The following is a 15,341-nucleotide window of genomic DNA, read 5'->3' on the forward strand; positions in this document are numbered from 1 at the left end:
GCTGATTCCCGGACCGTCCGTGGGCCGGATTTAGAAGGCGATTGGGCCGCATCTGGCCCCCGGGCCTTAGTTTGGGGACCACTGGGGTAGCCTAAGACATTTTGCCGCCTGAAGCAGAATAGAAAATGTATTCCTTCTGCCTATGTTGGCATACAGTAACCACAGATGGCTATGTTACTTTGATAACTAAGGGGTAAGAAATAATCCCACAAGCCCCACTCTCTGTGAGTAAAAGTATGATACATTTTTTAAAAAAAGGTTTGCTGCCTTTTTCATGCTTCCTGAGGTGGTTGCTTCTTTCTGCCTAATGTTAGGGCCGGCCCTGTTTTCACAGTACCATAGTGGAATTTGCTATATAGGATTGTCTAAGCTCCCTTGCATGTAAGATAATCATGTGCTAAGGGATTTAGGTGTTAACTTTTTAATAGTTGTATGGAGAAGGGGATTTCTACTGCCCTGTTTGGGGTGGGAGTCGCATGCTAACCAAATGTGTGAGCATGGAGTGGAGGAACCAAACAGGGCAGAATACCACCAATGCTGGTGTGCTGTTCTGACCATGAACTTAACACATTCACATGTTCAATGTGTGAGTGAGGATTTCCACACAGGCATCCACCCTCCACAACTGGGGTTCCTGACTGAATGGAAGCCTTCACAGGTGTACACTGTAGGGGTTTCCACACAGAATATGAACAGTTGAAAATGTGTAGTCCTGCAGGAATATCTCACCTGCAAGCATGTGCTTGCCAGTGTGGTGTAGTGGTTAAGAGCGTTAGTCTCGTAATCTGGTGAACCGGGTTCGCGTCTCCGCTCCTCCACATGCAGCTTGGGCTAGTCACACTTCTCTGAAGTCTTTCAGCCCCGCTCACCTCACAGAGTGTTTGTTGTGGGAGAGGAAAGGAAAGGAGAATGTTAGCCGCTTTGAGACTCCTTAGGGTAGTGATAAAGCAGGATATCAAATCCAAACTCCTCCTCCTCCTCCTCCTCTTCATTGAGGGGGGGGGGCACATCTCTTCCATTCATCACAGCCATTGAGCAAGTGCTGAACACACCTCCACTTCACCCCAAATCCTATTCAGCTACCTGAGGCTGCAGATCATCTCCCTCCCCAGACTCCAACACTGCTATCTCCCTGGGACTCCAGCCTCACCATCAAAGCCTGCAAGGTTTGGGGGGAGGTTGTCCATTCACTAGATTCTGCTCCGGTGTTCCAGCTTCCCACTGCCCTCGTTTCCCCCCTCCTCTCCCATTAGAGTCTACCAACCCCAATCTGGGCCTGAAGGCACTGTGGGACTTACAATATCCCTTTAGGAACATGGGGAGCTGCCTTATTGTGAGCAGAAGGAACAACATTGAAGAGCTGGTGCCACTAACCCAACTTTTGTAATGCTGGCTGGGGCTGATGGGCGTTGGAGTGCAAAATATCTGGAGGACACAAGGTTGATGAAGGCTGCGCTAACAAAACTACTATTGCAAACCAAAGAAGAAGAGATGTACGGTATTTAATTTTTCACATAGCACCACATGCAGTGTTAGGTGGCAACACAGCTTGCTAGGGAGCATTAGCAGAAAGACTGGTGTTCAGCCTGAACACACAAAAGGCAGCATGATGCCATTACAATGGCATCTCAAAATGGGCTTGTAGTGACTAGCAAATTAAGTTTTTTGGAAGTCTTTTTATTAGCGACTTGTTTCCCAAGATTTATAATTAAAAATCTATATACAAATGAGTTGATCATATCAATGAATTTGTATGTCCTGCTGGATACAAATGAGAACTTCTGTGATGTTTCAGATACACTTTGGAAGTACTACCAATATTTTACCTGGAATATGAGGGGGGGGGGATTTGATTGCCCACAGACAGCTCGCCTGAGTAATGTTGCTACCACTTTGTCACTTAGCTCAGAAAGGGAATATTAGAGACTGGATGGTGGTTTTATAAAATCTCTGGATGCAGGGAGAGACTGTTCAAGATTGGTCACACCAGGTAAAAGGTAAAGGTAAAGGACCCCTGGGCGGATAAGTCCAGTCAAAGGTGACTATGGGGCTGTGGCGTTCATCTCACTTTCAGCTTTCTGGGTCATATGGTCAGCTTGACTAAACCGCTTCTGCCGCAATGGAACACCATGATGGAAACCAGAGCGCACAGAAACGCCCTTTACCTTCCTGCCACAGCAGTACATATTTATCTACTTGCACTTTAACGTGCTTTCGAACTGCTAGGTTGGCAGGAGCTGGGACCGAGCAACGGAAGCTCACCCCGTCACAGGGATTCGAACCGCCAACCTTCTGATCAGCAAGCCCAAGAAGCTCAGTGGTTTAGACCACAGCACCACCCACACCCTACCTCTTTCATGGAGGTGGGCATGACTCCCTCCTGTATTGAGGCATTAATGATGCATGGGACCCATCCAGTCAACCCTAGATTTTACCAGCCATGATGAGCAGGAATAGAGAGGGCATGTAGTCAGCTTCACTGCCACAGTTGTCCTGTCGATTTCCTCAGGCTGCAACTGAAACCGGCCGTACAGCCTGTAATTCTATGCTGCTCCAGGATCCTCCAACCAGCCTGAACTACCGGTATGACATCAAGTTCAGCATGGATCTGAGTAATTTCCACCTTAGAGTGATATCCAGGTAATATTCTCAATATGATGCCTCCTGAACTAAAGCTCTCATCACCACACTGGCTACCCCAATTTAGATAAAAAGATAAAACTCCATTCATCTCTTCAAGACTTCTAATGCAAGGCTCTCCTCTTCTTATTAATTCCCCGTGTGCGACTTTAAAGTCTTCGGCTGCAACTGTATTTACACTTGCTTGAGAGTAAGCTCCACTGAACTCAGCAGGGCTGCCTTCTGAACAGACAATCGTTTGGACTGTGTGATATGCCATTATCTGATCTCCTTGTTTTGTAAGTGTTTCCAAGGGACTAGAACCATCTTCATATATTAATTCATTTAAAAGGCCTTTCAGGGTGTGATTCCTCAAATGATGGTGCAATTATGAGGCTTTGACAAGAAGGACAATTTACAACATCAACAAGCCAGAGAGTCCACGTAGGCACCTGCTTAATATTCACTGCCATGCCTTTGAGGAAGAAAATAAAATCTCGTGACCACTCAGTCTAGCAATGCGAGTCCAATTAATGTTATACTGAATAAATTAAAGCGTCCTTTTGTTTACTATGGGGAAACTGCCACGGTGCTGTGAAAGGTATTAATTTTATGTGTTTGCAATTAGCCTCCATGCTTCTAACAAGCCAGAGCTCCTTGAACGCGGGGCCTTCAAAAAATAACTTTGATATGAAGTTTAGATAAGATTGTTTTCTAAGTTAAAAATTGAAATATATAATTATCAGTTCAAGCAGTGCAGCTTTTCTCTGTGTGGAAACGCAGTAGACAATCTGTAATCCTAGGCATTTAAAACATACCAGGCATATGACTATAATGCAGTGGGGCAATTCATAAGGATGCAGTCCTACGCCCACTTTAGGCAAGCCACTATTCTCTCTCAATCTAAGCCTCACATCTGAAATACAGGAAATATCAGCTTACAGGGCAGTTGTAGAGACTTAACATGTGTGAATATATATATATTCACACATGCTAAGTCTCTACAATGCTCTATATAATGCTGTTTACAAATGCCCTATTTTCTTTAAGGATTTTTAAAATATGGTTATTGGCTGTTTTTATGGCCAGGACTATTCACTCTTGTGGTTTTGATTTTGTCCCTGTATCTGTTTTGTTTATTGTATGTTACTGATCATAGCTGCCAAGTTATCCCTTTTTTAAAGGGATTTTCCCTTATGCTGAATAGGCTTCCTCGCGAGAAAAGGGAAAACTTGGAAGCTATGGTTACTGATACTTGTCTTTTATTTCTCTTGTATTTTATTCCGCTCTGTGCAAATTGTGAACGAAATACAAGTCGTAATTTTCTAAAACCAAACCAAATGATCCATCCTATGAACATTTGCTTCCATTGACCTCAGTGGAATTCATTTTTGAGTAAACATGTGAATGATCAGCCTGCAATGCCCAGTCCGTTTACTGTGTTTTTATTATACTGATCATTCCCAGCAGAGAAAGTGCATCTTAACAGAGCCATGCTAATGACTTTTTCCCATCCCCCCTTTTTTTGCCTACACACTGTAATTACTTCCCCCTTTCACTCATTTCTCATTCTCCACATTTTATTTCATGGACCGTGTACAGTGCATAGCTGTCAAGTTTTCCCTTTTCTCGTGAGTAAGCCTATTCAGCATAAGGGAATTTCCCTTAAAAAAGGGGAGAACTTGACAGCTATGCATAGCTGCCAAGTTTTCCCTTTTCTCGCAAGGAAGCCTATTCAGCATAATGGAAAATCCCTTTAAAAAAGGGATAACTTGGCAGCTATGCAGCTATGGTACAGCTATGGAATTGTAGCTCTGTGAGGGGTAAACTCCAGTGCTTTAAGCAGATGGGGTGTGTGCAGCCAAGGTCCCCGCCTTCCCACAAGAAGTTAAAATAGAAATAAAAGTGCTTCCTTTGATCAGGAAAGCCCGAAAGCCTCGTTCTAAGAAGAGTTGCTTGGAAGGCCTCACTGAGTTACATGGGAATGACTCCCAAATAAATGCGCACAGGATAACCATTCTGTGATAACTACTGTATCTCCATGTGGGAAGATAGGAAGAGTTATCCGAATCTTGGAGACCTCAGCATCATCTTCTATGTTGCTTATTCCTGAGGGATGCTGTGAATGACAGCTTTATCTTCCAGCAAGAATGGTCTCTTTTTGCACTGAGCTACCTCTAGGGAGGGACGCAGGTGGCGCTGTGGTCTAAACCACAGAGCCTAGGGCTTGCCGATCAGAAAGTTGGCGGTTCGAATCCCCGTGCCAGGGTGAGCTCCTGTTGCTCGGTCCCTGCTCCTGCCAACCTAGCAGTTCGAAAGCACATCAAAGTGCAAGTAGATAAATAGGTACCGCTCCGGTGGGAAGGTAAACGACATTTCCGTGCGGTGCTCTGGTTCGCCAGAAGCGGCTTAGTCATGCTGGCCACATGACCCGGAAGCTGTCTGCGGACAAACGCTGGCTCCCTCGGCCAGTAAAGCGAGATGAGCGCCGCAACCCCAGAGTGGTTCGCGATTTGACTTTACAGTTAGGGGTCCCTTTACCTTTTACCTCTGGGGAAGTATAAACTCCCTATTGTCGTAGTTGCAACATGAAATTGGCAATAAAGTGCTGGTGCCAGCACAAGTTAATAGACGGGAATAAATCTTCAGTGGAAAAGCTAATCCAACCTGTTAAGAGTGTCAATTTACTGGAAAGCAGGGGTCTTTTACGGCCTGCGGTCTTAAAAGTAGTTTGGTCTGCTGAAATATTAAGGGTGTTCCCGCAAATGCTCCTCAGACATTGATGGGGCAGTCCAGGAGTCCCCCCCCCTTGCAGGTGAATCCCACACATTTTATGTGTTCTCTGTCTTCAGGAGTAGATAAGATCATAAAGGGTTCCAGCAAGATGAGGCATCTGTGGCCCTTCAGATGTTGGTGGGCTATAAATCCCACCATCCCTGATTGCTGGCCATGTTGCCTGGGGCTGATGCAGGTCAGAGTCCAATAACATCAGGAGGCCCACTGGTTTTCCATCTCTGGCTTACAGTTTTCATTGATACCTTTGGTGAGTTCCAATGATACATCTAATAGTTGATTTTGAGGGGTAGTGTATGAGCACTGTGTTAGAGCAATTAACTTCTTGAAATAGCACTTTTTCAGTTTTCAGGCTTTTGGTCATTAATTTGAAGAGTGTTGTAATGTGACTTCTTTTAGTTGAGTGGGATCTAGAAGTCCTGCCTTTTATTTGTTTTGGGGGTTTTACTCGGTTGTTCTTAATTGCTTTTAATGTACAGTAACTCACTTTGGGTCACTCTTTGAGAAAAGCAACTAACAAATATAATAAACAATAATATTATGAATAACAATAATAGAGGAACTGAGAAGTTCTCTGTGTTCACAGATGTGCATACATATTGTTTGTGTATTAGCTGGGTTAAGGCAATATATTCCCAAGCTCTTCCCTAAATGAAGACTTGGGAGTTTAAGGCAGGAATTGCTTAATGATGTTGTGTTTTCCTTAGTAGTATATTCTATATCTCACTTTACTACGCAGAACTGCACTGCCATCTACTGAAAAACAACAGCTCTAACCACCCACTCTTTTTGTTAAGCAAAAGGGTGTTCACAAACAAGGGCAACTTCCAATTATTAGGTCAAGTGTGAGTTGCACTAATTGATTTATTAGGGATCTGAGGGATCGTCACATGGATGATGGAGAAAATTTGTTTTCCATTGTTCCAGAAGTAAGGACCCAAATTAACAAGATCAAATGACAAGAAATGGGATTTAGTCTAAAAATCGGGAAGAACTTCTCAAGAATGTGAGCTGTAGAGCAAACTGACTCAGAAAGTGGTGGGATCTCTTTTGTTAAATGTTTTGAACCCGAAGCCGGATGCCTACCTATCAGGGGTGCTGTAACGGTGCATTCCCAACATTGGCAGGAGGTTAGACATGATAACCCTTGATGCTCATTTATGATTCTGTCTACTCAGAATAAAATTCATGTGAGGGAGATGGAGAAGCTAGAGAGATTAGTGTGCCAGAAGAGGCTAGGGTTTGGTTTTTTTATTTGGTTTTTTACCTGCCAATATTAAAGGGGAGAGAGGCTGAGAGCTGCTGGGTGGGCGAAAAAAAGCTTCTGACTCAGTGAGGCACCTGTTCTGAATGAGAGACCAAGAACCAAAAGAGAGACATAAACTGCAGAGATAAGATTACAACAGAAGTAAGGCCTTTTAGGAGGTGAGGTTTGAGCAGAAGAAGCCTCCAACCCAATAGAACCTGTGCCTAGAGAAAAGTGCAGTAGGGAGAAGAAAGTATCAGGAGGTTTCATTTTTATTAACAAGGAGACCAGGCAGGAAGCGAGTAGTTTTTTTGTTTGAAGGGGAACTTCCCAGGGAGACCTTGTAATGAAAAGCCACTGCTATTCTTGAAGTAAGGGAAGCAGGCTGGATTTTGAGGGTGCCTGGTAAAGCGGGTTCTCCTTCATGGAGAGCACGTGTTGCGGTAGGGTCTAACAAGATTCCTCCTCTGCTGATGGGTGGGATCATCTAGATGGCCACATTTACGACTGGGTCCTTTTGGTTGTTAGGGAGATTTATATGTTGCATTTTTTTATTGTCAGACCAGAAGCTATAAAACCTTTGCTCTCAGCGTTGCACTTTCTCTTTCGCAGAGTGCAACGGATCACCCGCCCACCCTCCCTTTATTTAGGCTGGTGCTTTGACCTTCCTACGCCTGTCATGGGGTCGTCTGCTGCTGGGGCAGGGGCCCGGGAGGAATTTTTTCCATTTGGCTGATTGGCTGGTGCCACCTGGTTTTCGCCTACTGCGTAGCAAATCGTCACAACTCGTAAGGTTGCGGTTAGGCATTGGTTGGTGGAGGGATCAGGATTGGCTGTGCCCGTCCCTCCAATTCTGCTGGTTGGTGGAGGGGCTAGGATTGGCTGTGCTGGCCCCTCCAATGATGATGCTGCTGCTGCATGGGTGAATTCTGTTAAAGGAATCCAGGGGCTCAACATGCTTTCGTCTGTACCCCCGACAAGGGGCTAGGGCCATGCAAGAGCCCCTGAGAGCATTTGGCGGAGAGGCGAAGGGTAAGACCCCCAGCTCCATTCTCTCCCCAAAATGGTTTCCTAAAACTGACTTCCGCAGGCGGGGGAAGTCAGTTCTGTCATAGGGACAGATAGATGGAACCAATGCCTAAGCAACCACTCACATTTTTGTATTTAAATAAAGTTGTGGCCAAAATTATGCCAAAAACCTTAAACTTAATTTTCTGTGTGAAGTGTGATTTATTTGGGGTATCTTGGGGGACCTCTGCAAGCAAATCATAGCAACTCCTCTGAGTTCAATGTGGGTCACACCCTGGTAAGTGGTAGAGGATTGCAGCCTTAAACTTACTCAAAATTTCACATGCAGTATCTTGGTAATAAAACTCTGTCACCCTTAGCAATTCTATTACATGTATATCATTTCTTAAGTAAGCGGCCTAGCCGGAGCAACTTGTAACTCCAAAGCAGACTTCTATTATTAGATCCGATTGATGTAGATTTCACAATATTTTGCATACATAACAAAGAACAGGATGCTTCATGAATTTCCTAGGTAGCTGCAGGCTGCACCAAAGTTAGTCGCTATGCCCTTGATAGTATCAGGTTACTATTTTTCCATTTCCTGTGTTGCATGCTCCTCTAGCAACATATGGGCTAAGATGACTTGATAAAACCTTGACGTCAAATCGAGGAAAATAACACCAGGGTGCATCTAGATAAAGTGCACAGGAAATTATGAGCTCTACATATGCGATCCCCCATGCTGTTTCAGAAGTAGCCCAAGAGTTTGTTTTGGAGACAAAGGGCTTATCCACATAATGTGGATTTGAAGCTGCTTGTGCCTCAATGTGTCTGGCATTGTCCGCATGGCATCCTTCCCATCCACCTGGCAGCCAGGAATTTGGCCATGCCAAGCTATGGTGGTTTCTTTCTCTTGTGTAATAGGGAAGAGCACAGGTGTGTTGAAATCAGCGGTCGAGAGTGGCGTGTACATGGCAAATCATTATGGTTTACTGCGTCAAGTGAATGATACCATTATTTCTAGCCCCCTCTCAAAATCTTGGCCTATGAGCAGCAGAGTTCAGTTTAAGCTTCTATTTTCCCTAATTTATCCTCCTTTAAGGTTTCCTTTCTGTTTTCTGGGCCTGTGACCTTTTGACCATACAATGAAGAGCAGTTTCCAACTAAAACAGAAAGCAACAGAATGATCTAGAACAGACTTCCTGTGCACAGAAGACATTTTATTTTTTAATAAATTAAACTTTCACCCAGACTTTTTTAAAAAAGCAATCATGCCAATGTGGAAATATGGCAAACTGAATTTGATGATGGGGGGGGGGGAACCAAACTTTACAGCTTCATTCATTTCAAACTCCCACTCCAATTATCTTTTGCCAGGGAAGAGTAAAGTAGCTGCCTTGGATACTGGGGGGGTGGGGTGGGGATGGGGAGCGGTACTAAGATGTTGGAGAACAGAGTTGTTCTCCAGTGTCGAAGTAAGATTCAGCTGGCAGTCCAGTCAGCTTCTGGCTTGGGATGAGGGCACCATCTTGTACTTTTCTTCAGGCACAAAAATGCTGGTCCCTTTCACTCACACAGCCAGGGGCCGATGAGACTTGAAGTCCAACAACTTACAGAGGGCCACAGTGCCCACCCCACCCCCTATTCCTGTGTCTCTGCTCTATAGCACAGCTTCTGATTTCAGAACCATCATGGCTTTGTCCTGTGAACTACTGGACATGGCAACCTTTTGTGAAAGTTGTGCATCTCTTTGGCTCTCAGAAGGGCCGCACTTGAGCACGTTCCAAATATCCCTTCTTCCAGTTTCACTCACGAAGCAGTAGAGAATTGGGTCAGCTACACAGTTCAAACTCGTCAGTGCAGTTGTAATCCTGTAAGGTATAAACATCCTCTGGGCAGCGTCACAGCCACAGCCACAGTCACACTCACAGGGCTCAACGATACTGCGAATGAACAGAACAACATGATATGGAGTGAAGCACAAAAAGAAAGTGACGACGATGCTCAGCAGTAAGTGGTTGATTTTCCTCTTGTCCCTGTTTTGGGTCTCTTGATTGTGCTTTACGGCTCGGTATATTTTCTGATAGCAGAAGACCATGATGGCCAGTGGGATTGCATACCCCACAACCACACGGTAGAAGTTCAGTTGGGCCTGCCAGTTTACTAGAGGGTATGTATCATAACAAAATGTATGGCGGCTGTGGTTTGTGGATTCCAAAGTTTCATTAAATATGTCTTCGTTCTTTAAAACCTGATAGTTTGACATGATTTCGAAGGCCCAAACAAAGACAGAGGCAAGCAAGGCAAATCTTCTTGTACGCAAATAATGGAACCTCAATGGATAGACTACAGCTAAGTATCTATCAATGGAAATGCAGGTGAGAAATGCTGAGCTGGTATAATAATTCAAGTACTTAAGGAAAACAGAAAAAGTGCAAAGTTGCTTGGAAAGCTCCCAGTTATCATCATTCCGAGCATAATAAATCCATAGAGGCAGGGTCAAAGTGTACAGTAGGTCAGCTAAAGCTAAACTTAAAAGATAGATGCCCAGCTCATTTTTTCCCTTTATTTGGCTGTAGGATATATAAAGGGATGCAAAGTTGGCAGGAATACTGAAAATAATCAAAATGCTGTAGAGAACAGGAAACAAATGTTGGTCTAGTTCGTGAGTTACAAGACATGTTGTTGCATTGCATAGTGATTTATTACAGGCCATTCTTTCGATTAAGACAAGTTCACTCCAGATGGAAGGGAATTACTAGTTGTCTCAAGTCCAATTTTGGGTCACAGAAGAGCAGATAATAGGTTCTTATGGTCCAGATTGTCACCCTTCACCAAAAAGCAATTCACTGCTTTTAGTTTTTGTTTCTTTGCTGCAACGGAAAGAAAACAAAAGATGCAATTAGGTGGTTTGTTTGGTTACTCTGATCAAGACAATTGTCAATGACGCTCAAAGCAAAAAAGAGTAGTAAAGGGATGGAGATGATTAAAGATACCGCATCTGTCATTTTGGGTGGCTTTAGTTTCTCTTTCCCTCTTTTAAAATTCTGAAAGGAAGGATAGGAAGAATGTGTGAAGAAAATTCCAAAAAGCAGAGAAGCAAACATTTATTTAAATGTACCATGAGCAGGAATCTAGCCAATGAGACAGAAAAAAGTCTAGACAAAGAAAAAATGTGGGGGGATTAAAATACCTGAGGGAGGACAGAGAGGTCACAGAGAAGGTAGATAAATTCTTTGCATTGGTCTTACTGTGGAATCATAGAATCATTGAATTGTAGAGCATGTGTGTGTGTGATGCAATGGTGTACACTATACACTAGTAATGTGAGACATTAATGGGAGTGGATATATGTCATTTGATCAGGGTTGTAGACCCTAGTGCTTTGATCTTCAAGAATCCACACTGCACACTTGCTAAAATAAATGCAGTAGCACGAGGGTGTGGGGGGGGGGGGAGGAAGGTCACTTTCCAAGCTAATCTATATGGATTTATGTTTTGGGGGAAAATAACTGTAGGAAGAGAATTATATCCTGCCCTTTTCCTAGCCCGAGACTCAAGGCGGCTTACACAGATAAAACAGAACAAGCTGAAACCATAGAAAAGACTATCATTAAAATGTAGTTAAACACTAATAGAAATAGAATAATATACAAAGATCCATTAAAAACAATAACAATAACAATAAAAAAACCCACAGCACCAGCCTTTTCCTTTAAAACAGTCCGTTCACAAAGGCCTTTTGAAATTGAAAAGGACAGAAGGACAGAAAGGAGGGAGCCTTTTTCAGGAAGGGGGTTCCAAAGTCTGGGAGCAGCCAGCAAGAAGCATTTGTCTGGGTTCCTTTGCAACAATTGCACTCTCCAAGTGCAGAAATACTTTTGTTTGAAATTGCTAGGCCAGGCCTACTGAGAGTAGACCCATGGAAAGGCACGTTATTAGTTATTCAGATCCATTAACTTCAGTGGGTCTGTTCTGAGCAGGACTAGCACAGGATACAACCCTGGAGGTGTTTTTTTAGAGTTATAAACTGGTTCATAATAATTGCACTTGTGAAGTTGTTTTCCAGGACACACACACACACACACACTATTGCAGGCTTCTGAAGCAGGGGGGTATTAGTTAACTGGCCATTACAGAGAGCAACTCTAACAGTGGTGTAACGTGGGTTGCCAGTGCCCAGGATCGCGTGGAGGCTGCCTAACGGCATCTGCATCACCCAGGAGATCACAGTCACAGAGATAAAACAGAAGATTTCTGTTGTCTGGAAAGGTCACTTCCTGGTTTGCATGAAGAAGCCATTTTCAATGGAGCCCAGCAACGGAAACCCACAGCTGTATTGAGGCGCCACCAGGTGTTGAAATTTTTGTGCCTCTAAAAATTTTGCACCTGGGGCAACCACCCCTGTGCTATGCCACTGAATTCTAAACAGGTGTACTTAGAAGAAAATCCCACTAGGTTAATTGGGATCTACTTCCCTGCTAAGTGTGTTTAGGACTGCAGTCATAAAATTGAGCTCAGAATAGGGGTACTTTTGCCTAAGAACACAAGGAGAGCCCCCTTGTTCAAGCCAATGGCCCATCGAGTTCAGCATTCTGTTCTCATAGTGGCAAATCAGATACCTATGGGATCCCTGAAAGCAGGGCCTGACTGCAACAAGGCTTTACTCACTTGTGATTCCCATCAGCTGGTATTCGAAGGCACACTACCTCTCACAAAGGAGGATGAATATGCCCATCAATGATAGCCTTACCATCCATGAATTTGTCTAATCCATAAATTCATATTCTCAGAATTGTAGAGTTGGAAAGGACCATAAGGGACATCTAGTCCAACCCCCTGCAATGCAGGAATCTTTTGCTCAACATGGGGCTCGAACTCATAACCCTGAGATTAAGGGTCTCTTTTTATAACAATTTTTAAAATTGAATTTTGAAACAATTAACATATATACTTCAATAAATAACAATTGTGTCTTTTCTTGACTTCCCACCCCATTTTCCATGGTGTTTTAATTTACCCCCCCTCTGATGCACATTGCATGAAGCTAAAAGTCTAATGCTCTACTGACTGAGCTATCTTCTTTGAAAGCCGCCTGTGTTGGTGGCCATCACTCTATTGCAGAAAGGCGTTTTCTGAAAGGGAGGACGGAGATTTACCAGGGACAGATTCCAGAAAAAGGGGACAATTACAAAGCTGTTCTTTATTAATCATCCGCTTAGATGCTAGCTGCCCTGCACTGGCTTCCAAAACAGTCTAGTGGAGGGATCCACTAATTTATTTATTTTTTAATTCATGAAATTTATATACTTCTTGGTTGTAAAAAAGGACCATGGAGCAGTTGCCGTTCACCCACCCACATCAACATAGTTGCACCTTGTGTTACATTCACTGCCGGCCACCGGCCAGTCTATCCATACAATGCTCCAAAGCCTGGGCCAGAACAAACATTACTGATCTGTTTGTTTGTATAGAGTTAGTAGAAATTACCGATCAATGTATTTTGAAACAGTTTGTGTCATTGTCTGTCAAGAGGGAACCCCTTTGTTTGATGACATAGATGCCAAATCCCTGAGGTGCTGGGTGCCCAAACACCCACAAAATTCCCCATAAAAGTGCCGGGCACCCATAAATTTCAGTGCCAGGGCCATGCATGCTGCATGGCACCCACAGTCGCGGGCACCCACAGTCAAAGGGCCAAGTTGGCACTGCTGTTTGATGATCTCAAACAGATCTCGTAGTTTCAGCCTTTATACCTAACCTGAAACCTGTATTTCTAGTTAAAACCACGCAGCAGACCATATTTAGTACCAATATAAGAGAGTCTGTTAGTATTTTGTAAGAATTAGGACTTACCTTACTTCTGTTGTGACCCTGCTCTGCTGCTTTGTTTTTGTTACTTTAGACACTTCACCCTCAGAAGACAATGTACTCTAATGAGAACCAGTTCTCATGCAGAGACAGGAAATTGCTAGAGAAATCTGCTTTGAGAGGTAAGGAAAAAGAGGAAACAACTTTGCAGTTGCTGGTGGTGATGGGAGGAAACCATAGTTTCTTTTCTGCCCACATGATCCGGAGCTTAAATCTTTTCACACCAATACGAATTGTACAGGGAAAGGGGCCATAAGATTCACCGAGTCTTTACCTTACCAAAGAGCGAACTAAAAGGATTTCTATAGGGTTGGAGAGTCAGTCTGGATGATATTCGTGGGTCTCTTCAAGGCCTGTGATGTTCTCTGTGAGAGGTAAACATCTACAAGAGAAAATCTGCTGAACCAGCCAGAGCAGTCTCTCTCTTAGGTGCTCTCACCAACATCTCAAAAAGTGAGCCATGTTGCCATAGTGACAACTAAGTGATGGTCCTGTCCAGGAAGAGGACACATATTTCCTCACCTCCGTCATCTTAGGAATACCATCACAGGCCAAGGGGATATCTGTGTGTGAGAGAGTTTGGACTGATGCTGTAATCTGGAGAGACAGAGACATGTGTTTGTGCTTCCTTGGAAGCCTAATGGGGAACTAAAGATGCCACAGTTTCCACTGATCATCATTCGAAGGAAACCAAACCCTGGGAAAGCACACGTACTCCTGGAGTCACTCCTTGAAGACTGGGATGTGTACAACAATACTGTAGGTTTCACTTACTTAGGGGGAAAACATGCAATGAGATTTATCATAGATATACATATATGAAACCCCTTTATTGCCACTGATTTTCAATTGACAATAAGTTTACTCTCAATTTTTTATCAAATCTGTTTCTCAGAAGATATTATTTCATAGCTGGTGTCAGAGGGCCTGGTATGGCTACTCTAGAGTAACGACTCCAGCATGGTCTTTTAAGGCTTTTATTAAGTGCTGATTATTTACAGTGTTCAGAGCAGTAAAAATGCATCCTTAAGGTGAGGTGTCAGAACTCCCGAATGGCGATTGGCGCGTTTTCTTCCAGCACCACAGCTTTGGCAGACCCAACCTCTTCCCCCTACGTTTGCGTCGCAATTCGGGAGTTGGGGGGATTGGCCTCCCCCCCGTGCGTCCAACTTCCTGTCCCACCTGCGGCTCCACAACCTTGCCTGAGCCTCGGACACCACTTCCTGACTCTCCGCTGGAGGCAGAGCTCTCCTTACTCTCTCCAGCGCTTGGGGATGGGCTGGAACTTAAGATGGGAGGGACTTCCCTGTATCCCTTGTCCCTCACATCCACCCCCCTCCCAGGCTCCTCTCCCCCCCTCCCTAGTGGCTCTCTGCTTGCTGGGGATGAGTGAAACCCCAAGAAGTCTGTGGCATCCGAGCCTGTGGGTGTAAAAATTTCCCCCCAATCCTGCGATCTTTCTCCTTCCCCCTGAGAAGACGGGAATCCCAAGAAGTCAGTGGCGTCAGAGCTGGTGGGAGTAAAAATGTTCTGCCAGTCCTCTCCTGCCTCTGACGTCGTTGACCTCGGTGAAACCCACACCTCTTCTTCCGTGTCCTCAAATTCCGCTTCCCATCTCCATGGAGAGCTGCTGCCTGCTATCCCTTCCTCCCGCCCCTCCCCCTCCCCCTCCCTTTCCATGTGCCAGGGCTTGGGCCTGTGGGGGAACAGGGCGTGGAACTCTTCCACTAAAAATTCCTCAGGTACTTCCGTGGCCGGTATCCACTCATTGTGGGACGGCGGAGTGTCCTCCCATGCTATC

General features: G+C 44.4%; 1 protein-coding gene across 1 annotated transcript; it reads right to left on the bottom strand.

Moving 5' to 3' along the window:
- Positions 1-8,870: 8,870 nt before the first annotated feature.
- Positions 8,871-13,622, bottom strand: GPR65 (G protein-coupled receptor 65). Its single transcript, XM_060277684.1, has 2 exons — positions 13,526-13,622; positions 8,871-10,542 (listed from the first exon to the last, which is right to left on the bottom strand). Exon 2 carries the CDS (start codon positions 10,383-10,385, stop codon positions 9,330-9,332), a length of 1,056 nt encoding a protein of 351 aa, XP_060133667.1. The 5' UTR covers positions 10,386-10,542; positions 13,526-13,622; the 3' UTR covers positions 8,871-9,329.
- Between the last annotated feature and the right edge of the window lie 1,719 nt (positions 13,623-15,341).

Source organism: Zootoca vivipara, chromosome 1, assembly GCF_963506605.1.
Source record: "Zootoca vivipara chromosome 1, rZooViv1.1, whole genome shotgun sequence".
NCBI classification, from domain to species: Eukaryota; Metazoa; Chordata; class Lepidosauria; order Squamata; family Lacertidae; genus Zootoca; species Zootoca vivipara.

Bases quoted from the DNA above. Each gene is read 5' to 3' on its own strand.
- GPR65 (XM_060277684.1), bottom strand. From the start codon at position 10,385: ATGGCCTGTAATAAATCACTATGCAATGCAACAACATGTCTTGTAACT.